General features: G+C 43.7%; 1 protein-coding gene and 1 long non-coding RNA gene across 4 annotated transcripts in view; both read left to right on the forward strand.

Annotated features, from left to right (window-relative positions):
* The first annotated feature begins 2450 nt into the window (after positions 1-2450).
* LOC128306744 (uncharacterized) lies at positions 2451-14980 on the forward strand. The gene is made up of 3 exons (XR_008287596.1): positions 2451-2909; positions 4013-4232; positions 13774-14980. It is a non-coding gene; the product is annotated as an uncharacterized LOC128306744 (long non-coding RNA).
* An 11-nt stretch (positions 14981-14991) lies between these two features.
* LOC128306729 (uncharacterized) overlaps positions 14992-25293 on the forward strand; it is a 383189-nt gene continuing 372887 nt past the window's right edge. For all 3 annotated transcript variants that reach the window (XR_008287594.1, XR_008287595.1, XM_053044326.1), the window contains exon 1: positions 14992-16352. Coding sequence is in view for 1 of the 3 variants with exons in the window: in XM_053044326.1 (XP_052900286.1) it covers positions 15202-16352 (1151 nt within the window). In the remaining 2 variants the exon portion in view is untranslated. The remainder of the gene's footprint in view (positions 16353-25293) is intronic.

The raw sequence follows: 25293 nt of genomic DNA on the forward strand, positions 1-25293 counted from the left end.
AATAAGATTTTAAAGATTAAGTTGTTGTGCTTCAATTTTTCTTACGAACTTGTGTAGTTGGAAATGGAGCACCTTGCCTTGTGTTGTGATTGTTACGCAGGGAACCTCTTTCCTCGTTGGCTTCTGACAAGGAAATGCATCTGCAGTGTGCATTGTAGTAGTACAAGCATGCATGTGCGTGTGTGTGGTGATCTACTACGAATTGCAACCACCTGTGCAACCACAATGCAGTGTCACACCAGCGCAACCAGACAGTAAGGAGAGGGGGTTGGATGTTGGTCGAGGGCACCTCCACCCTTTAGTCGCAATACATGCACACACACACACAGACATTTCCATCCAGAGATGTTTGAGGGAATCCAACGCTTGATTGAAGGTTGGGAAGGGCGAATGGATCGTTTTGATGGACAAGCGCGCATGCCATCACCCTACCATCCTTCCTGTATGTCGTCCATCCCGTAACCTTCCCAATAGACCACTACGAGCGGCTATACGTGTATGTGTGTTTTTTTTTGTAGTACAAGGATTTTTGAATTTTCTTAAACACCCATCTGGGGACATGAGATTTTTACCCAGATGCGTGTGTGTGTGTGTGAGACATGCGTGTCTGTATGTGTGTTTTGCACACGATCAAGGAAGCTGGGAGTTGTGGTCTCCGTCATTACCTTTTAATCGATATATTCAAAAGTTGTCCGATGAGCCACAATAACAAGCGGTCCAACCATCGGAACGTTCGAGTGCGGTGCTGCCGGGTTGCTGGTGTTGCTGTTGCTGATAGGGTTGATTGGGCTGGTAGGGCTGACAGTGCTGGGGGCGATCGAGATGACGGTAATGATGATGGTACAGGGCTAATGTTTCACTCTTCATCGGAGCACTGGGACAAGTCCTCGGTTGATGTAGAGACCTTGCTTGTTTGCTTGCTTGCTATCGCTGTAGTGGTGTTTGGTCGTGCTGACAAGGAGGGGTTGGTGCTGTACGGTTGGTTGTAGCGAAGCAACAAATGATTACCCTGCTTCCACTCGTGCGCCTTCCGCGCAACCCGTCTTCGGCAAAAGGGCACACTAAACTACCCTTGCGGTTCCTGCTGCTGCTGTTGCCCTTTCGGTGGCTTACATTTTAACACAAATACACACGCGCGCACGGAGGAAAACGGTGCAAAGCAGTGGCGGACAAAAACAATGCAACAACAGCAAACAGATACGAAAAACACAACTATCCGCAACAACAACAACAAAAAAACCCCTCACCACACACGGAAAGCCCTTACGCGGAGCAGGGAAACAAATGGTCACACACCGTAACACCGTCACTGTGTTCCGTATTTTCTTGCCTTCCGCGTTATGGGTATTTGCAAACTTTCGCCTGTGCAGCACACACCGGAGCACAACGGGGCACAACCGCCTTTTGGCAAGACAAACTAACGAAACGGTCCACTATTCTCGCGCGAATACACACACAACCACGCACACCCAGGCGCCAACGGAGAGAATGCGCACTACCTGTAGCCCTTTCTGTTTTATTTTTTGTATCTGGGGGTTCTCCTTCTCCCAACCCCCCAAAATGATACGGAATGACAGCACCTTCGGTTGGGAAATGAATTTGCTTTTCCTTTGCCCTCACACACACACACAACGATCGGAGGTGATATGCGGTACGCGACTGAATTCTGATTAAAAAATATGCGTACAAACGTGCGTGTGTGTGAAGGAGGAAAAAGGGACAAATTCGAGGTAAACGTTGCTGTTGACAGCAGTCAAAACACAACCGAATGGGGATTATACGTTGCGGTTGGTTTCTTCCATGATTTTATTGCTGCTTTTTCCAATGCACCGCAGAGCGTTTTCTGCTACTTAATTTACAAAACAGTGCATTCACGCACATTTAAGTGAACGGAAAACGGTATATAGCTTTACATTGTAATGAACCAACCACAAATGGAAAATTTGTGAATTTATTGTAAATTCATTTTTAAAAATTTAGAATGTGTATAATGTTTTGTGGTTTCAATTTAGCTTTTCCAGGGTCACAAATTTGTAAAATAAAATGTAGGAAAGGATTGCCAATTGTTTTCAAACGAAAACACCAGTCACATGATAGATGAAGCGTTTTTCAAGCGTTCTATTATGCGTTTGCAGCAACTGTCAAATATGTCATTTCGATTCGAATATGTATGGTGTAGGGGAGGCTTTAGCGATGTGCGATTTTTGTGGTAAAAATCGTATTTGTGTCGCACTTAATGATGGCGTACTTTATTGTTAATTTAAGGTGAATTAGCATAGTGAGTTTTACGCTTCCAATCTGAATTTTACACCAACAAATCGCTGGTTTTACATGAAACCACCCGCGAACCCGCTGTCAAAGCACTGACAGTTCGCACCGCAACCGTTTTGTTTCGCGCTAGCCGTAAATGGTGCACATTCCGGTTTCGTCTTCAGGCCGTCGGACACGCGCGTTCGGCAGGCAGGAAAACTCGAAGGCGTAAACAGTGAAAAAACGTTCTCCTCTCTCGGTGGGTTTGCGTGCGTGAAGTTTGGCTGGCGCTGCAGGAAAAGTCTTGTGAACCGTGCGTGTGCGTGTTTTTCCTTTCGCTCCCCCTTTTCCGTTCACAGTAGACGGTTTTGGCTGTACGTGCGACAAAAAAAAAAAACAAACCCCGTGCATATCGTAAAATATTGGGTGGTTTTAAAAAAAGAAAAACAAAAGCGGGGAAAAATTGTATCAAAATACGGGCCGAGTTTTGCAAGCAGAGATGAAAATACACTCCTTTACCGGAAAAGATTCGTTTGCCGTGTTTGCGTGAATATCATCCTGATCGTTTGGATAGTTTGAGGGTGTAAATGCAGGGTAAACTATACTGCGCTGTTGCGGTGGCTAGCACGATGTAAAGCTGTGCGAGGATACTCTATGTGGTAAATGTTATTTTTCATTATTTCATCAACTAAAGAGGTTAGCTAAAGCAGGTCGGTGCGCGCGTTTGTCGCCGTGCAGGGAAACACTCGACGCCGGAACTGTTGTGAGTGTGTGTGGCGAAGAAATGGGTATGGTCGTAAAGAGGAAGGGGAAGGGTGCCGAGGGAGCATTTTTCACGACATTAAGATGCAGACAGCGCAAGGATTTGTAGTAAGCGGGGTCCCCCACATATCCCTACCAAGAAGCTAAACAAACCGTAAGGATGTGAGCGTAAACAAATGAGAAAGCGTATAGCGTAGAGCCACTTTTCTACCATTGCGAATTATTGCGTCTCACTAAAATGATTACGTACGGCCAGATAAAATGGATGTTCGGTATCCTTGCCTTCCTTGCGTCACAATGTCTGGACATGTTTTCGAGTGAATTTGAAGCTATGGCACTGGAAGATTCCCAGCATGCAATAACAACTTTCTTTTCATTTTAATTTGTCTTTTCTTGAGTTACAAAAGTTTTTTTTCTTGGAGATACTAGTGAGAAATAGAACCTTCGAATCCAGTTGCTCAACTTGTTCAAATGTTTTGAAATATCTCCACATATGTTACGTTATTCATAACATTTATTAATAGTATATATAATAATCTTTGTGCAAGTATTACTGGTGACCTAGAAAATATTTTCTTCCCCAAAAAAAACCCGAATCACGTTGCGTTGAGCACAACACAAAACAACGTATCTTGCACTAGAATCGATTTAAAACAGCCTTTCCAACGCAACTCATTAAACATCGCAAATGGACGTCTCAAAATGATGAACGGCAAAGACCCAATTGGTTGCACAAACGAAATGGGGGAAATGGCTCGTTCGACACTTAACAGCGGTAGTTAAGTAGCGGAGGGGAGGGGGGCAATAAAAGTAATCGGACGAGATCATATCCCAATAGATTTCCGCTTTTTTTTTGCGCTACGGTGCTGCAACCATTCCTGCGTCTGGCTGCGTCCGATTGAACCTAATTATAACGCTCGTTGACACACTTTTTGGTACCATTTACTCCACACACTTACCGCCACCTTTCCAATGTCTGCTTTCTTCGGTTCGGATGTAGGTTCCTAAGTTCATCGAATTAGCCGCAACACGGGCCCCCAGTACGAGCTGTGTGTGTTTTCCCCCATTTTCTCCAATCATCAGTCAACATTTGCATCATCATCAGTAGCAAGCAGCAGCAGCACCAGCGGGCAACAATCAACCATTGATCCAAGAAAAACCACGCGTCATCGTTCCATAGTTGCGCTGCCGGACGACGAAGACTTGCCGTTGCAAATTTGGTATGTTAATTAAAGTTAAATTCTCAAAATGACACATGCTGTCGTAAAACCAGAAATCTGTAACGAATCGTTCCGAACATGCAAACATCTGGAGGTTGGGCTGTTACCAAAATTCTAGAACATTTATGACACAGGCATTGAGTCACGTTTTAGACTTTCGTTAGTTGAATGCAAGAATGTTCAGAAAAAAAAGATTGAAGTGAAGCTAATCTGATGTTTACGATAACGTCATGATCTGGAACTCCAGTTCATATGAATGTCGGAGAATGAAATCCAGAAGTTGGAATAGAACGCAAACCGGATTTCTATTAACACCCACATTAGCAGCTGGAAGATGTCTGTAAAATATATAAATCAGTTTATGTCTTAAAGTTCAGAATTACCTCACGAATATAACTCAGTGTTTTTGAAGTTATATCAGTAGATCTATGTTCTCAGTAATTTTCATTTCCTACCATCGAGAACTCAGGTTTGCTGAAAAGGGTGTTTGAAGTTATATCTATACTTTGCCCCTAACAGATAGATAAATGTATAACTTCATGCTATTGGTGAACTATTTCTATCAGAAGTTCTTATATGTTCTCAGTAATTCTAATCTGATAACTCCAAGAACTCAGAATTGCTCAAAGAGTGATTCAAAAGTATGTATGTTGTGTCTGTCCCTTGAGTTGAAGAATATTGGAGAAATATGATGAGTATCACAATAACTCACTTACTGATATACTTATAGTTATTCAGGTTAACGACATCTTGATCTGTTTTTACACCTTCGTATATTCGTCAACCTCGCGGTACGAAACCACCAGCTACTAAACTCTGTTCAATCTTTAATAGATTCACACCAAATCTACAACTTCAGACGATTGTCTACACTTTGCACCCAACACTGAGGTACTTCTAGGTCTTTCAAGAAACGATCCGTGTAGAGAACGGAAATGAGGCAAACTACCAGAGGAAAGACAGGCACCAACAAGAAAAACAACATCACACATGTACACACATTCCATTTTGTAGGTGTGGAAATGGTTTTGCGCTAAAACCTCGGGGATTGGTTTCACATTTCCAATAATCAACCCATCACGTTCTAGCCGTCTTCTTGGTGCAAAATAACAACAACAGCAACAACGGGCGTGTGTGTGTGTGTATAACAAGGCCCCCAGAGAGTGTTTTGGGGTTTTTATTTTAGAACAAAACACACACCCAACAGCAACAACCGTTCACTGCGTTTTGTGGCTTCCGCAATCCTGTGACCTCAACGGTCTTTGGGGGTGTTCTCGTCCGACACCAGCAATGTCATACGTCTTCGTCCATGTGTTGGTTGGGTTTTTTTTTTATTTCTAAAACCAAAAATTGGAAAGCCGTTTCTAACCTAGTTTGGTGAATGCACACATCAGCCGCAGGGTGGTGTGGGAGAATATACACGGTACGTGTATGTTTTGTGTCTCCTAATAAGGTAGCAACAACAACAACAAAAAAAGGGGAAGGAGGAAACCCTACAACAGCAGTTACCTTCCACCGTGATGGGTGCATTTCCGTGTCGGTGGTCGGTGGTACTAATAGCATTTCTAAACAATGGGACATCAAAAATAAAACATAAAGCTCCCCGATAGACCAGGTCCGCCGGTATCAGGTGGTCAGCGTGATCGGATTTGGTAAGGACTTCCGAGATCTTGGACACGGCACCCGCGCTGGAGGGTGAAACAAATCAGTGCTGGAGCGACGTGTATCTGGCACCGGATGACCCGTTCCGAGAATGGAAACGGCACGAAAACAATAGGAGTCGCTCGCCCACTGCCCAACTGCAGCGGCAATAAATAAGACCAGGGACTATCTAGCGCCGGGGCTTAAAGTGCCCTTTTTTTTGTGTGTGCGTCCCGGATGTGATTGGTTTGCAGTCGGATTGAGTCGCGGCCATGGCAATGGTCCTACCGTTACACCTTCTCGGTGGTACCGCTCGGGACACTTTCCAACCGCGTGTACAGTTAGCCGCACTCCGTCGATTTGGTACGCCTTATTGCCCTACGGCCGGTGACTATGGTACCGGAAGCAACAACCGTACCCAAATGGAGCGTGGCCAGCATTCGTCGGGAACACGTCCACACCGTGGTGTAGCACATAATTTGGAGCAAATGTTACGGAGCGTCCCCACCGCGACGCCACGGCGCGGTAACGTAATTGAGAAATTTCCGTAAAACCCGACCACAAATGGTTCTGCCATCTTGGACGTTAGCGTTAATCCGGAACGGGTTCCGAACGGGGGTTTTCGATTCGGTAGCAATTTAGTAAATGGTACGCTACCACGGTTTTTAAGGAGCTTGGACGCGCCTCGAACCTTAGAAGATTTGGGAAAACGACGGTACAATTGATATTTATGGCATCCGATCGCTGCGATAGTTGCTGGAGGGTTTGCCGGGGACCGTACCAATAGGGAACCGATCGTTCCGGTACTGGTGCGTGGGTTTCACACTGCTGCGGTCTAAATTGTTTCCCCCCGCCCACCCGGGGGAACGAATGTGGGAACAGGGACAGCAAACGAACGTGCTTTGCCGAAGGGTCACATTTGCTTATCGCCCGATTACCCCGTGACAGTTAAAACCCTCTCTTACAAACCCGATCACTTCTGCGCTACGCGCAACCCTAAGGCACTGCTACGCTGCCCCCGAAAAGCCACCGGCTCGCGCACATGTTTCACGGGTTCAATTGCCGATGAGAATGTAATAAAAATCAAAATAAAAGAATTACCAGCTTTTATGCGGTGGTTCGTGGTCGTGCACGAAACTTCCCGGGATGGGTCGTGAATCATGTGGATATAGGGTCTGCCTTTCAGGCCGATGCTGTACACGTTTGCCGAAATGAAAGAGATTAATAATTTGGACTCTTTCCAAGCTGGATGAGGCAGCAGTTTCATTTCTTGTTTCCCCAGTCGCGAGTGGGTGCAAGAGAATTGCTTTTATTTCTTGCAGCTGTCGAGAGAGTTTAGTGACAACGATCCCTTGAGCTCTGGTAGAATACTGAAGAAGTTTTAACCACTGAAGAAGTCAGACTGTATTGGGAGTTGAAGTGGTAGCTTTTATTACCCTTTAAACTGTTGTGGGTTGGGACGGCTCGGTGGTGTAGTAGTAGCGGCTCCAGTCGTCATACGATAGGACCTGGTCCAAAATCCCATCCAGACCCCAATTTTTCCGTACATAGGACGGGGTACTCCCCAAGCTACAGGGAATTTTATTAATCAAATAAAGCCAGAAATGAAAGGTCCTCCTGGAAGTTATAGAGGTTTGTTGTTGAAGTTGAAGTTGAAGAATGATATAGGACTGAGGATATATGCGCACAATGCACTAATAAGTTAATCTAATTGCTCTGACAGCAGATATAGGTGTAAATATGTAACTGTCTATTAGCATTAGTGAGATCTCTGATGATAAAACTAAAATTCTTCCGATGATAACTTGAATTTGTTGGAAGTTAGGGGAAAATTATCGATTTTCTCCTAATACTTACGATGAACGGTCTCTATGACATCTGCCGATAAGTATTTTGCCGTCAGAGGTCGCTCTGCTACTAGTGCAGAAGAAACCCAATTTAGATCAAACAATATTATTGTCATTTTTCTATGAATATTTTCAAAAATTATTGAAAATTACAACAAACTGAGACAGATCACTGCAGACAGACTACTCGAATGATATCTCAAGATTGTTTGAGTACGCTAACTCTAACTGTTAATTAAAACCCCTAGATGTCACTCACTCTCAATACGCTTGTGGGACGCGATTGAAGTGAAGTTACTAAGTTAAGCAACTAAAAACAAACTTTTTCTTGGAATTCAGTCTTCAGGTGGAAAGAACTCCCTGGAACATTGTTCCAGCAGGTTGTTTATTCGATAAATTAAACATAATCTTTTGACAATCGTTTGTTTTTTTTATGAATACAGTTGCAAACGGAAGAACACCGAAGAAGTTACTCCACGCCAATAGGAGTTTCTGCTGTTTTCGATGTTGGGAAAAAAATCCCAGCTTGTATAATTGCACTCAAACGCAATAAAAAAAAAACAAACCTATCAACAAATTGTACAACAACACACCGTCACAGTTGCGTAACGTTGGTAACCGGTGTCCAAAGCCCCGTAAGGGGCACTGCGGCCGCTCGCCATTGCGCACTATCAGTCACGGTCCAGTTATCCTGGTTTGCTTGTGCAATCTGCCACCGTTACACCCACTTGCGCCGTGTTGCACCCCACGAGGCATCTCGCGGTGTTCTTCGCTGCGTTTCGCCCCCAAAAAAAAAACGCCATTCACCGTGGAGAAGGGAGACCATGGAGGGTGAAAGGGACCAATATCCCCATGGTCACACTCGTGAGGGTGTGCTTCTTTCGCTCGCTTGTCACTTTCGTTGGCCTAACACGATAACAGTGCGCAACGTAAGGCATGAATGGGAAGAAGAAGGAAGGGAGGAACAGAAGAACGCACCTTATTTCGTTTCCTTATTTTCTGTTTTGGTTGTGTTGGGAAATACACCGGTTAAGCGGCAAGCAAAACGAGCTCATGTGAGGTCTCTACACAAAATAAAAATTCACACACACCAGCATCGGCCGGAAAATGTGTGCTGGAAAATGGTTTGCCAAACGGTTTCGTAGTAGCGGGTGAGAAATCCTGAGACACCCACCCCCAACTACCCGTTTCCGGTGGAGAGGCACATTTCACCAATGCCTTTTGTTTGGTTAGGTGAGAAGAATTCCTTTCATTTTCCTAACCCCCGCCTAGCGTCTTCTCACCACGCACACTGACAGGCCGACCCGGTACTCCGGGTGGGTGACGTAGGGTCAGGATGCGAGCGCACATATCTGCGTTTCGTGAAGGGAATTTTAGCGTTTGGAAGTAGCGCATTGTGATGTCGGCACGGCACGGAACGGTGGCAGGCAGATGACTTCATACGTCGGCAGTTCAACTACCCGCTTGGATGTCTACTTTCGCGCGAGCAATTTCGAAACTTAGCTGCTAGAAAGCGGCTGTGTGCAGTTTCTAACGCATTATCTGACACTTTGAACCATTGCTAAATGAAGTCGTTTAGAGTGTTTGCTTATAGTTTACAATAATTAGTAATTTGCGAAATTATAAAAATTCCCCAACAACCAAAACACACCCCAAAAGTTTAAATAAGCAATCATAAAATACAGTTCAATGAAACCACGAACACAAAGAAAACTCTTTGCTTATCTTATCAGTCAAGCCGATAAGTCATAATGATGTAAAAACACGCACTAATAATACTCCGTCATAAAACAACAAAGCAAACGTTATCTAGCTGTTTATGTTTGCCTGTTATCTGTTTTTTTGGGTAGCATTGTATCGCTTGTTGATGTGATCCTTACAAAAGCTCCCTGTATGAAACATGATAGACTTGTTTGATGAATTTGCGGCCCTGCTTTAATTAATTAGCAGCGATTTGCGAACCGTTTATGTCGGTGTGCTGTAAGAGCGAGTGTATGTGGAGCTTAAATTGGACCAATAACATGCCATCGTTAGAACGCTCCGTTAGTGCGGTAGGTAAACGATCGGGTCTTTCACCTGGCAGGTCATGCGTTCAACTCTCAGCTGGGTAAAAAGTTTTTCTTGTACCAAAATGGATCTTAGTTGGCTGCAGTTTTGGAAACGGGTAATGTCTTTATGTTTATATAGTTAAAGCAGCTAGAAAAGAAGAAAACAACACCTCTGACTTAACTGGTAAGGTGTGTTTTACAACACACGACGAACTTCAATTACTTTTAACCGCGCGCGTTTGTGGTTTGGTTTAGTCCTCACGGTCGTTGTTTTGTGCATAACAGCATTATCGAACACTGTCCTAGAAGCAGCGAACGGATAACTAGAAGTGAGTTGTGGTGTGTACTATATCTAATCAATGCGAATGTAACTGTTTCTGTTAGAAGGGAGTATACTTTTGCGATTCTTCACGCATAGTGAGGGTGAGAGCGAACAAGCTAAAACCACCGGAGTGTTGGTATTAAAACATGGGAACATAGAGGTAGTCAGCGAGCCAGCACTATTATTCAAGCAACTTCTTCCCCTTTTATCTGCTTAATCTATCACGCAAAATGAAGTTCGTTTTGCCAGCCTCATGCAGACAGATCGATACTTATGCTTCCACCTAGACAACACACGTTCGATTAGGACACTATGTTTCCGCACTGTTGCCGAGACATCAAATCAACACGGACGCGCGCGCGCATACATCCGTAAACGTAAATATCAACAGGGAGTTTTTAATGTGAATGGATGGTATGCTTTTGTTAATTCTAGTGTGTTGTGTAAACAAATAATATGCGATCACTTCCCCGCGGTGATGTTCTCGCGTCTTTTTGTGTTGTTTTTTTTTTGCGTCACCAAAAACACATAAATCTTCTGCTGCTCTGGGACTCCCGATTGCCTTTGAAGATTGCTTCCAGGCACCGAAGAACGAGCCGATGATTTGCCCGGCAGATGGTAAACCTATTGGCCCCCTTTTTTGTTTGTAAAATATCGTCTCAATATGAGGGCGAAGCACGTGGACGTGTACGGACTACCGATGCCGGCCGGAATGTAGGTTAAACGACCCCAAACCGTGGGGTGAAGGGTGGCAATGAATGGGAATGGTTTGGCAATGGCTTTATTTTTGAAACGCGTCATTTTTGTTTTTCTCTACGCCGGACTCGGTATGCTTTTCCAATGTGGTGGAAATTGCTGTCACTTAGTGGGCTATAAAATAGTAATTGGAAATAGTTTGTACTCGTAAGATCGTTTCGGTTGCTTTTTCGGGCGGGTTGAGTCATTAGCTGCGCTGGACAACAATTTATGTATCCCCAACGATTTACTTTGCTGCTGTTGTTTTTGTTAAATGTATTGACTACTGATTGACTGACTGACTGACAACTAATTGAGTGTACAAATTAGTTATGGTGCAATGTATTTAATTCAAATTTTTCAAATAAATCTTCGCGGTAATGTGATTTTGGATTTGTATATTGTTTAAGTTTTTAAATTTTTACAGAAACAGATACAGAAATTGAATTATCATTTCAAACATTAAATCATTAATATTTGATAATTAAATTAAAAATGTGAAATTAATTAATATGTACGTTTATATTGATACGTTACGTACTTATTAAAAGATTAGCATTAAAACCAGTAAGTTGGTTTGATCAGAATACTATTTTGTAGACCCCTTGAAACGAAATCATGAAAGGAACCTAAAACCTCTAAAGGTTTTACAGTGCTCATCATAAATATACGTCTGCATGATAGTTTTAGAATAAAAATTTAATAATTATTTATTTTAATGCATAACGCAAAACGCAAATGCAGAACAGCAACATTAGTTACTTGTGCAACCAACTGCTGCATCTTTTGTGATCCTTTTTACTAGTAGCTCTCATTTTTTTGTAGGTTCATTACGATTTCAGAAACATTTATTTTTTTAAATTATCTTTCCAATATGAACTCATGGTGTAAGGATATTTGCTCATCCTTTAACACAGATTTTTTACCCATTAGCTAGCGGCAGGAAAATGAATTTTCCGAAACCCCCTGCAACTGCTTGGGAGTTGGAGTCAGTATTAAAAGGAAATCAATCGCTGCTAGTTGTCCATGTGTATGTGTGCGTATCAGTAAATTTGTATATGTGTATGTGTATACTGATGTATGTATGTGTGTTAGTATAGGAGCAGTGCTTTATTTTTGTTGGCTCGGTTGTTTAGCTCCCCGCATACAACCGCGAAACACCAACTGCTTGAAAATCAATATTTCCTTTCCGTTTTTAATAGTTCATCCAATTCCCATCGTTGTGTTTGCCAAGCACCGTGGTGTGTGCCCGGTCACCGTTCTACTTCTGGATCGGGGAAAAATTATCTTGCATAAAAAAAGGAGCAAGCAAATACCCAACGTTTCACTTTCCTCTGTGTTTCAACAAACCCCCACCCATCACCGCGGCCCTCCTTCCGCCTTTGTTTGTAGCCTGTTTGCTGGTGGGCAAATAGCGACTATCGATAAAGAGCCAAAACGATGGTTTCGTGAAGATACCGACACACGGCAGAAAGGAGAGCCGATGGTGCGATAGACACACCGGGAGAGTTACGCACCAATACCATCGCGTGCAACCAGTTCGTCTTTGTCCTTGAGGGAAAACACCGCGACGATGAGGATGTGTGTAGTTGCTTTTGATTAGTTGTGCCGTCTGGAAAACCCTCCCGACTGTGTGTGTTTGTATGGGTTAACGCGTTCAAACACAACGGTACACAAACACACGCAAAAACGGCTCCCCAAAAATACACACAAACCCTCTGTTTCACTCTGCCCCTCCCGGGAGCGGGGAGGAAAAATAAAGGGGTCATCCTTAAGTGCGGGTCATTAGTGTTATGCTTTTCCGATAAATATAAAGTGTATCTGTCAATCCTGTTCTTTTTTTTGGCTTTTGCTTTCAGTTTCCTTTCCGTGGCCGGCTGTCGATGCGCAATATTGCTGCAACGCAGTGTGTAGCACAGGGTGTAGTATTTGGGAGGAGGAATTTTAATTTCCGAATTGAGCTTTTTTTCGTGCTGGTTGATAGTTTTTCTTTCTTTCCACTAAAGCAAGAAAAATCCATTGCAATGGAATTGGGTGTAAAAACAGGTTTGTTGTGGTAAAATTATACGAAATGTTAATTTGTTTTAGTTCGTAACGTTTTTATGTACTGTGTTGGGATATAATGTCATTTTAACTAATTTCAAATTTGACTTGTAGAAAGGAAGAATAAAGTTGTGCATTCATACGTTGACAGCTTAATGAACGCTAATGAAATTTTTGATGTTTTGATGATTTTTGTAATTTTATCTAATTTAGGATGCATTATGTATTTTGGAAACTTCATACAACTGCAATTGTTTTCTCCAGGGGTGGCGAACGTTTCAGCGTTTACATATGACGAATCTTTTCACATGGCATCTTCCCGTTTTGTTCGGGATTATATTCTAAGCCAGTATGCGTTTTGACGTTTCTAGGCTTATTTTACAACTTATCAAAAAAATGGAATAACTTTTCTGCTCGAATCCAAAAATAATAATAAACTACATTATATAAAAAATACACTATTTTATTAGCCCTATTACTACTGTTTCTCGTTTATACTCACCCTTTTGCGTGTCACTCACTCTCTGTAGTGTTATTAGTGATTCACTTTTGAGTGAGTGACAACTCTTTTTGAATTGTAATTGATGGATAAGAGTGAGTAAAATTATTTTGATATTGTTCTTACGTTATAGAGTACTAAAAGGAATCATGAAAACTCTTTGTGCTGAGCTACAACCACTCACTTGCAGTTTTTAACTCACTCACTCACTCCTGCGCACATCTTTAGTGCCTCGTCGCACGTTGAGTAAACCAATTAATACAAAAATATCTGTATAACTACCTTTATTACAAACTTCTTAGTTAACAATCAGTTGTGGCTATGATTGTCCAGTTATATACCAAAATTATGTAACATTTATGTGTTCGTATCTAATATTTGTTCCTTTTTTTTATCTCTCCCACAGTGCTGACACGTTACTCAAGCCCCGGTAACTAACAGTGGATTGTTTTTGGCTAAAACAAAGCTGCACACTGCTGACAAACCCAGATTTTCTGCACAGACTGCACGCAAACGATTGCGCTTGACGTCCTTGTGGAAGGTGATGTGTGCAGAAGGATAACGTTTTGCGGGGGTGGAAAATTCCACGCATAAAACACACACACACACAAACTCCCTGGTTCTAAGAAATTAAAAAAGGAAAAAATGTGGACAGGAAGCGCATCCCACCGGTTGGCAAATCATTCGATAAACGTCACACCGCTAACGTTGATGCTGCACCGCACGGTTCGCGTGTACGAGCGTATTGCGTGTTAAAATTGCTAGCGATCCGCGCGTTGTTGTTTAGTGTATTGCAAAATTTTAAAAGTCGAGCAGTTTTGTTTTGTTACGTACGTCACCGCAACACTGCCGACGCTGCGGTCCCTTCGCCCGCCGACCATCTCCTGCCATCAATTCGCGTTCGATAACGAAAGGAGCAGCGCGTTGAAAACCGGGGGAGAGAGAAACACAGCAGATGCGCTGTATCGCGCGCGTCCTTTTTGCACGGTTTTGTGAGAGTGTTTCGTGTGTTTTAAGTATATATATTGCAGCAAAAAGGGCGAAAACGAGTAAATGTTTGTTTTGGAGCTGCCGTCATTTAGTGTGAATAGATGGTGGGAAGGGTGAATGTAGGCAGCGCGTCCAGCTGCAAACTCCGCGCGTTGTTTTGTCACTATCAAACCACAATCAAACAAATAGCGCCCCCAGTAGCACCGGAGCAGTAACTCACGCCGTTTGACGTCAGGTGCAATTCCGCTTCACTCACGGTAACACAGGGTGACCAGTGACGGATTTTAATCTGTTTTTTTTTTTTCGTTTTCGGGTGTGTTGTGTATAAGTGCGGGTAAATTTGTTTTTCGAGTGTGCTCACGCGTGTTTTTTTTTGTCGTGAGGAATAGTGCAGCTCCGTTGGTATTGGTGCGCGTATTTACCCACCTGTAACAATCTTGATTCCGATTCTAAACTATTTTGTGCGTTTACTGTACGGATCTCAGTTCTTGGTGCTGTTGATAATAGTTGCGAAGAGTGTGTTCTTGTTTTGTTGTTTAAATGGACAACCGTTTCTAGTGTGCGTGCTTATAACCTTTTCCCGCTTATCCGTTAACTCACACATTGCAACGGTGGTGACGTTAGTAAGCTTCTCTTCACGGGTAACTCACTCCCGTGCTAAATATATCCGCGTTCTTTTTTTCCCCCTGGTTCTCCCTGGTTCATTCACTCACAAATACACACCCTGTTCCGACGTTCGTGGTTCCCTGACATAGGCCACCGACGTGTGCCGCATCTTTCGCCTGACGCGTGAGCGCAGTTGCAACTGCATGCGAGCGCACTCGCTCGCTGCACTGCTGCCAACATGCTCTCCTACATGCTGCCAGTCGAGGAAAAATCGCCATCCGCATCGGCTGCAGCAGCAACGCGTAATCTAAGCCTCAACCTGACCACAACAACCACGGGTACCGCAACCGGTGGTGTTAGTGGTGTTGTCGGTGGTGCCGTATCTACTGGTGGTGCTGCTGGTGCTACGATCGTGCGCGAGTGTAACGCTGGTTCCGGCTCCGGTACAACCACCGCGAGCACGTCCAGTGTCGCCCAGGTGCGGTCCATCATCAAGCCAATAATCAAACACGGTGCAACACATCGCTATCAGCTGATCGGTGGCGGTTCGGATAGCAAACCGCACGGTGCAGGAGCAGGTGGCAGTGCGGACAGTCGCCAAGCGCGTGCTAGTGGCCGCTGGCAGGACGAACCGGACGGTGAGGCGGATCTGTGCGACGAAAGCACCAACCTGCTGTCGGCCGGTGCCGAGGACGAGGACGACGACGACCGGGAACCAGCCGGCGATCAGTCACGGCGCGTCGGTCCGGTGAAGAGTGACAAGAACTTCAACAATCTCATCCTGGTGACGAACGGTCGGCACACGAAACCGACCAACGGTAACCATGCGGGCCCCACACCGAAGCTGGCCAGCGTACTGAAACCGACGAACGGTGTCGGCGGACCCGGTCCGGTACGGCCGGGCAGCAGCAACAGTGGAGTCGCCCACACCACTAGCGGCGGTGTCTACTACAATGGCTACATAGCCGTCAGTGGCGAGAACGACGATGAGCACCATCGGCTGCTGGTCAGTGCGAACAATCTGCGGAATACGTGCGTTGAACCGCGCCAGGAGTGGAACAGCCGAACCGGTGAGGGTCCGGGCGCACCGGTCGCCACCGATCCACCACCATCCTCTTCCACCTTTACCAGCACCGTGCGCACCAACGGTAACTGCCGCACGATGAACAGTCTGAACGGGAACCTGATGGGGTCGGAGGCACCGCCGGTGGTGGCCCCGCTACCACTGGAACCGTCCGACATTGGGAGCGGTACGGCGGACGCCTCACTCGGCAGTGACTCGGACTCGGCCACCGGTGCCGGTGGTTCCGGGTCGGCCACCACAACCGGTGGCGGCAAGAAGGTGAAACTGAACAAGCTTGGCGGCAACAAGAACGTCACACTGAAAAGGTAAGACCTACTTGTAAGCTGATCCTTACTCTTACAGGGGTGACAGGGTTGTCTAAGCGGGTGGCAAATCGCCATCTAATAGTTTATTATTTTTGTTGATAGGAGGAAAGGACTCCTATAGAGCCTCGTTTTGACTTCCATATCAATGGCACTAACGACCTAATCAATTGAAATATTATCTATTTTGCTCGAGGATGACTTGGTTATGTTTTGTTGGAAAAGTGCTCGAATTAATTATAAAATAATTATCACATATCGGCTTGTGGATATTAGTTACCACACAATCTTGCTAGTTAACACTGGCTTGTCGAAATGTTTCTGGTGTTTTATTTTTAAAATTAACACCGAAAATCTCTACACTTTCTGCAACAGTTTGATCTTGAAGATGGCTTGAATTAGGAGATGAAAAATAATTTAAAAAGGCATCTGTCGAAAAATCGAATGGTTATCAAGTAAAGATTTGAAACCAGGTTACATCATGCTGAAGTATTACCAATCAGGCAAATCTACCCTTAATTCTCCGTTAATTAGCTACTTTGAAGCTTCCTTCAATAACGGGAAGTTAGTAGTTAATTTACCCATTCGAGTAGATTGACATAAGTGATCTAAGATAGGCTAATTATCAAATGTTTTGGAGCAGCTCAGTGATGTATTTGGTAGTGGCAGCTATCTTCACACGACAGGACCGGTCCAAAATCCGGACCTGACTATCCAGCTACCGAGAAATAAAGTCAAAAAAGCTAGAAATGGCAGGCATAGAGCTCTCGAGGATTTTTTTTTGTTTGGAAGAGACGGCCAAGCCTTATTGTTTACCTCGTAAGGTTTTTGTGTCCGTAGAAAACAGAAATAAATTCTCTTTTTTTCTAGTGGAAACCAGTAAGCTAAACGGTAAATTAGGGGAAAATCTTTTATGGGGCTAACACCACGTCATTGGAAACTATTTTCAAGGCTTCCAGACAATCCCAAAACTCATTAGCGAACGATATATTTTTACTAAGAAAGAGGCTCAAATGAACAAATTAACAGTTTAATGCCTATGCTTCTAATTCGACATAATCTTTAGTCGAATTCTATTGCTCTGCTCGAAATTCGCTCTGCTTCACTATTTAGCAATAGAAAAACTTCGATGAAATTTTCACGATATCGTTAAGGAAAATTCAAATATTTTTTTAAAGAATGTAGAATTAAATGAATTATAACGTTAAAGAAATAGTTCATACACAATTGAAAAGCACTAGTAACAAGACCAATAGCAATATAGCCTGGGTATAGCCCGACGAAAAAAAAACAGCTCGAATGGTGGATAAATAAAGAGCACAGCTGGTCAGTGTTCACTACTCGAAAAAAGTAGTATATGAGTGCCAGAGTTTGACATGCCTGCGGTACATCAAAGTGGCTTCAAAATGAACACTGCTCGAAAAATGTCCTGGCACTGCTCCAAACCTTCTACTACGTCTTGAACAAACTTCCCCGCTTTTCTCTCTCTCTCTCTCTCTCTCTCTCTCTCCCTTCCATCTGTCCCTCTCCCTTATTTTCTCGTTAATTTTCAAGGCAATCGCAAGATGTAGGTGGGCGACGCATTAGCTAGCAGCAGCGAGGACACGAATCGCGCCTGTCATCGGGGTGGGGCTGTGTGCTATGCCAATAAAATGCGCTCGATAAGACAAAATCATCCGTATGACGTCCGTGCAATCCTGCCATTTTTGTTTGCCCCCCGCACCGTCTGTTTCCCTTTTGTTTCCTCCCTCCTTGACGCCTTTAAGGAGTGGTTTCACGCTCGTTAAATAGGGCTTTTAAGGATGCAAGGTCAAATGTGTGCCTGCTTCGTTTTATCCGTCCGGGCGTCTCGGTACTTGGCACCTACAAAGCGTTTGCAGCAGTCAGTGTGGCCCCTAAATCTCAAAAGAGAATTTAAGGAAGAAAATAAAAACAAGCCAGTGCATGCTATATATGCCAATCTCTTGAATGATTCTGGGTGTGCGTGTGTGTGTGTTTTTCTTCTGTTGGGCAGTATGAAGGTCACACGGCTGTTATGTTTGTGTGTGTTTTGTTTGGTGTGATGCATGTTGCGCGCAATTCAGGATAATTTTCCTCGCTTCGTGCTCTGGTGTTCATCCGAGCCGAGCAAAGTGCGCTGCCAGCAGAGATGCAGTAGCTCAGAATGGTGCAGTGAAGGAAGAACAGCAAAACAGCAGCGCCCACCAACGGTGCGAAAAGCAGTAATGGATGAATCATAACAAAGGGGTGTTAAAATCGAAGATGAGGTTTGATTGTTGTTGTTTTTTTTTTTGTTGTAAACTGTGTGGCAATTAGCCAGAAGGTGCTAAACGGTCGCACCGCATGGTGGTAAAGAGTGTGTTTGTTTGTTTGCTTTAAATTGCATTTTATTTGTTCTATACAGCCTACTTGCAAATGTTTCTGCCATGGTGACATTTCGCTAAGAACGAAAACATATTTTCGCACATTATTATTGCTGTTTGCCACGTTCGTTCTTTACAACCCTATTGAAGGTGTGGTGTTGTGCCAACAAACGTTCACCTTTCTTGCTTTGGTAAACAATCTCTATCGTCTTGCTGGAGTAATGTTTGTTTGTTTTTCTGTGTTGTTGCTCGAGTATGAAATCTTCATTTCGGTTCGAACCGTGGGCTGGTTTAATCCGTTTCGGTTAAGCGAACAACGCTGAGCATTGATGCGAATGTTGATAATTTCGTCTCGGAACATGTAATAGGTTTGCGTTGTGTAATTTGTTGTTCAACAACCCTTATCGCTCGCGTATGTTACAGTAATGTTTGTTTACCTCTTTATTAAGCACGGCTTAACGGAAAATGATTGATTATTGTTACAAAAAAAAACTTTACTTTCGAACCAACCTTCACTTTGTTGCTTGTTTCAACCAACCTTCACCGGTGTTTTGTATGTTTATAGTGCATTTGTGCATTTGAAACATTTTTAATTTGAAAAAAAAAAAAACTGTGGGCATAGTAACGCAAAAAGTGTATCAGCATAGGAGTTACTCAATATATCAGCGCACCACTGGAGTACGCTACGGTTGTCATTTGCAATAAATTACATCACGTGGCGAACGGGGGGCGTACATCATCAACCCCCTTCATGAAGCACATCCAAGCTGTGATCGATGTGCAAAAACAATGTGCCCGCGTACCATCGAGAAAATGCACGCGAATTTGTCAAAAACAGGCTGTCGGTTGTGTGCGATCATGCGGAAACGTGAATGAGTTACTGCTGGAAGCAAAATGGAAGTAAAGGGAAGACCCCGGAGCTCAGCGCGCTAATTGGAACTAATTTTGGTTTTGTTTTTCATTTATTTTTACTTTTACACTCTGTCCCACCCTGTGTCTTGTGTGATCGTGTGAACAAGTTGAACGTATCAGCACTGTTAGGTACACATAGGTTCATCACATTCATTTGTGAAGCGTACAGATCAGATCATTTGAGTGTACAAACGTTCGTGTAAAGATTTTTCATTGAATGCTTTACAATCAATTTTGTTTTACAAAATTGAGTACCACTGAGATAGTTTGACAGCTAAGTGATTTCTTTATTTTTGTGTATAGAGGGCGCTGTTGGAATGTTAGTTGTCTATTAGATATTTGTTTTATCCAGACTAGGGACATTTATTTATTCCGTGCTTAATGCCTGTAGGCAATAAGTTTTATTTGTATTGAATGCTTTACAAAATGTAGATTGAGTACCACTGAGATAGTTTGACAGCTAAGTGATTTCTTTTTTTTTTGTGTATAGAGGGCGCTGTTGATTAATGTTAGTCGTCTATTCTGTGCGTAATGCCTGTATTCAATAATATTTACTGTGATGTTTAAATAATATAAATTGAACGATTATTTAATTTACCTTTCTATCATTATATACAACATGAAGGCGGCTACTGTTTTTTATTTCGCCTCACCGTTTCACATTGGTAACTCCCAATTTTGTTTGTTGAAGCAAGAATGCCCCCTATTTCTCACACCTGCTTCTCATACGCTTGCGCTTTGTTTTTTCCCCTGTACGGAACCGCTAAATCTTTGCCCGAAATGACGCCATACATACTGGCGATCGTTTGTATAACTGCTTGCGGAGTGAAGAAAACCTATCACATATCCAGGTTACGGTGTGTTTACCACCACCGCCGGGCAAAGATGTAGGTTGTTCCAGCACTCCGCAGCGCGCGTTCTCTGCCAACCGTTCTTTCGTGGCTATTCCGCGTGCTAAAACGTTAAACGGTAGCCAGTACGCGCAATGGTGGCGCAATAAAGTGTACCACACCGCCAACGGCCGGGGGGAGTTTTCGAAACTGCGGGCACACTTTCCCTTCGGGGTTCCGGTGTCGGAGCGTCCATTTCAGCGTGGATGGACCAACGCCGAATTGTGCCCAGACCCGATGGAAAGGAGGCGGGTTTGTGTGTGTGTGTGTGTGTGCGTAGGAGGGGGTAGGAGTACTGATGCGCCTCGTTGTCGTTGTTTGGTTGGTGGAAATTCGAAAGAAGCGGCAACCGGGGTACCGTTAAACTACATGCACACGCGTAAACAACCGAACTTCAGCTCCAGGTCAAGCACTCTGGCGGGCTTTTCTTCACTGGGATGGAGGGTAACGATCGACGGTGGTAATTTCTGTGCACAGGCTAGTCAAACTTATTCTTAATTTGTCAGTTCTCAGTGTCTGGATGGAACTGGAAGTCTGTGGTTTGAGGATGACCTGCTTGGTTAATTCTATCTTAAGAATAGAGTTCTTCATTTTATTGGGCTACAAAACACCTGTGGTTTGCCTTGTTCTACCCTGCATCTAGCTAACTGTCAAATGTAACTGTAGAATGATCCACAGACATCAAGTTGTACATCAAAAGATATTTCGAAGGGATAGTAGAGTGTCTAATCCAAACAGATAAATCATTCCGAAGAGACATTCAAGATTTGAACTCCGACTACACTATTTAAAGACTCCATTTCATAGCTTAACTGATTTGACTAAAACCATAACTAGATCTACGCAGCTGGACAAATGGATATTCCAAATGACAGGACTATTGATATGTGTCAATATTTAAAGTGACAGTTGGAAGTGTAGGTTTCCCCAACGTAATGTTATTCATGTGAAAATCTGAATCCGATGTTTTTCAATCTATTACAGTCTACTAGTCTTTAAATATGCCTGACCGTTGCCCTTTTCGTACAGCTTTTGTATTGATAAAAACAGATAAATCTTTCGTACTATTTGTCAATTTTTTTTTATCTTTTTTTAACTTTATCTAATGATTCGCCCCTTGCTTTAAAAAACGCTTCAATTTTAATAGTAGTTCCTTAATTTTGCAATAATATTATTCTAGGGTTTGACAACACTGTATTTGCTTGTTCAGTACCCGTTTACCGTTTCCTGCTTACCGTGTATGTATATTTTTTCCTTCCTTCCCTGTGTATGCTTATGCTACACACTCGCATCCATTATTACCCAGGTGACTCACCCACCCCCCCTTCCCCCCTTGGCCCCTCTTTCCACTTACCATGCCCTTTTTTTGTATTATGTAGTTGAGTGAAGCGAACGTGAAGCGTCGGAAGGGAAAACTGTTTGAACCCTGGAAGTTAGCATGGTACCAGAGAGCCAACTGCAAAACCAAACACCCCCCCCCACCCCCTCCGCTTCTACCTGGTGAAAACTATTGGGAAAAAATTGAACACTTTTCTCCCGCCACCCTCCCCCACCACACCCTGTTGGTAGAGCATCCAAAAAAAAAAAAAGTAAGCTCACCAGTCGGCCATTGCAATAAAACGAGAAAAATTCAATTGCCAACTCTGCGATTGCGATGTGTTCGTTAGGGGTGTGTGTGCGTATGTGTTATCGTTCAACCCATCAAGAACAAGCGGAATGGTTCAGAAACCCTCATGAAACTGCACCGTTCAATCAGCTGCTGAGTGTAAACAGACGAGCGCTCTAAACTTTAGCCGTGGTAATGCTAATTTGGTAGCAGGAACAAAATAAAATCCCCAGCGAGCACCATCTAGCGATGACATCAGTGGTGCGTCGGCGTGTATATATTCGGCATACCCACAGAGAGCACCTTTGCACCCAAGCACCCGATTGCGAGATGTGTATTGAATGTGTTGCTCATTAAAACAATCGTCTGTGTGTGTGTGACACGAATAAAACATCTATTCTTCTTCTGTTTGTCCAATTAGAGCACTCCACATTAGGCTGCTTAAGGTGCGCGCCATGTTTGGAACTCTCGAAGAGATTGGCTGTCAAAAATTCGGAGGTGCTTCAAGCGTGGCGTCAAGGTTACGGTTATCAATAAATTTATTACTGTCTTATGTCTGGGAGTACTCCGATATGGAATTCTATATCCCGTATTCCATCTTTGTCGTGTTATTGTATCACTACACGATCCGTTATGGAGGGAGACACACGATATCATGGCGGCAGGCTATAAAAGCTGTTAGCAAGATGACCGTGATGTTGTTTTTTTTTTGCGTGGAGGGCGTGTAGTCCAATCTGCATACTGATCGGATATTGCATCCTGTTGATACATTGTTTTTTTTTGAGTGTCCCTCAGGGAAATATTTCATTTGACATCTGGGAAACTGTGAAGTACCTCGGGATATTGCTGAGCTTACACCGTAACACCTTTCGCGGACTACTTGCGATCTGTCCCAGCATCTCCAATCGATTGCAATTTGCAAAACAAAGCTGGCAGGGGAAAGTTGTGGGGTATACAGGTCCGCCGTCACTCGAGCCGATCATTTGGACACTGTTAACTGAGTGCTCTCGAGATCTAGCTTGTGTTTGGTTTGCTGCACCAATTGTGCACCGATCGATCGATTGGCTGTGTGTGTGTGTATTTGCACCTTTCTGCTGGGTCCAATACCGCCCAGAAAAGTTCATCGTTCACGACGACGGTGGGAAATGGCGTCGTGGTTCCCAGCAACAGGCAATATCGCAGAAAAAGGTGAAAAATGCTTCTCACAACAACAACAACAACGAAGAAGAGAAGATAAAAACACACACACACACACACAAACACAAACATCTTCCCCACGACCATCAGTAATGGGGCTTTTCCGTCCCGGGCGTGTTGCCCTTGCCCTGTACCGTGGAGGTTGCCTGCGCCACATTCACCGACTGGCATAGGCTTTGCCGCGTACTTGTCTTTTGATCGGTGAGGAACGCTGATCTGCTTGTGATCGGTTTGTTTAATGATGATGATGATGATGACGATGCTGCCGCTGTTGTAAACGTATCGTGATGGAATTAGAAAGAAGACACGCTTGGATCTACTTTCGCCGGTGGAAAATTATTGCTCAGTTACGAACCGAAACCCCCCCACCTTCCCGGGTTGGAAAACTGACGTACTTACTTTCGCCACGGTACTCCGCAACGGGGGCCTTAGAATGTCCTGAGACGGGTTTTTGAACAGCCTGCGTCCTCCACCGACTCGTCAGACGACGTGCAGAAAGGGGTTGTGAGGTGTATGATTTAATTGCAGACTTCACTCGGGTGTGTGTTTTGTTGTTGCTCTTCACTACTTCACGTTCGTCTTCACCTTCGTCTAAGAGCTGCAAAGTGAAAGAATCACCATCTGAATCCGCTGATGAAGGGGATCTTCTCAATGGCTAGATAATATTGGCGACTCCGTAGAAAGCACCCAGCATTGGTTGAAGTAGAGCCACGCGGACATAATTGTGATAGCGGGGCACCGTACGTCCGGAGTTGTCCATCAGGTTAAATGGGGTTCGGTGACACTTAACGATGTCTCGATAGAGCGACAGTACGTACCAGGATTGAGCGCTGTGCCGATTAGCTCCAATTATCATACTTGCAATGTGTCCCCTCGTGTGTCAGACAGCCAGGTTATGCGATGGTGGGAAATGGGTTTCGTTTTCCTTTATTTTTTGATTATCTGATGAGCAAAACTCAACCATCTCCGGAGGTGGTCTCTGTTGGCAGATCTTTACGGTCCCGGGTGCAACGATCATGTCATCAGATGCGCATCAGACTGCCGCCTACATGATCCGTTCATTCAATTGATGCACTTTAAACCATCTCTGCACCTTCCGTCCTCCTTCGGGGCAGTAAACGCTGCAAACATACACCCAGCTGGGCGCAGCAAATGATGTCAAATGGGATGGATGGTTTGTTTGGTGTTTGTTTGCTTCTTCTTCTTCTTCTTTTTGTGGTGCGCGTGTGTATTTTATATCTGTTTGTTTTTGTAAACATAAAAGAATTGCGGGCGTTCATCTTGTGCTTGTCAACTACCGAAGAATAACCATTATTCTCTCGCGATGTTTAATTAACCCTTTTTCCGAGCTGTCATCACCTTTGTCACGTTAGATGAATCATTCCGCCTGCAGCCGCACTTCGCCGAGCTGTCATCGTAAATTTTTTAAAGTGCGATTTTTTTTTCATTTGTTTGCCTTTGGCAGTGTTGCCAAATAATAATTTGCAAATTGGGTTTTATTAAAATTTTTATGAATTTTTAACCGCATACAGTCATTTATGCCCTGAGTTATGCGAATTAGGTGACCTAGAGAATTGTAACGCAGACTGAACTGCCCGTAACGCAGGTTGAACGGCTTATAGCGTAACTTGGACTGCCCGTAACGCAAGGTTGAATGGATTGTAACGCAGGTTGAACTGATTGAAACACCAGTAGAACGGTTTGTATTGCCGGTTGAACTTTCCCGTAAGGCAGGTTATATTCCCGTAACGCAGATTGAACGACTTGTAACGCAAACTGAACGGAACGTAACGCAGGTGGAGCGCACTAGAACGGTCGGTTGAGTGAACTAGTTGCGATGCACATTCAAAACTGATACGTTCACGATTATTTTTTACAATTCGTGCAAAAATTTTACCAAAAGTATTTTTTTTTTATTAAAAAACATTTAAATTTGACTTTGAAATAATAATTATATTTGAAATTTGACACATTAG

The sequence above is a fragment of the Anopheles moucheti genome, chromosome X (genome assembly GCF_943734755.1).
Source record: "Anopheles moucheti chromosome X, idAnoMoucSN_F20_07, whole genome shotgun sequence".
NCBI lineage: Eukaryota > Metazoa > Arthropoda > Insecta > Diptera > Culicidae > Anopheles > Anopheles moucheti.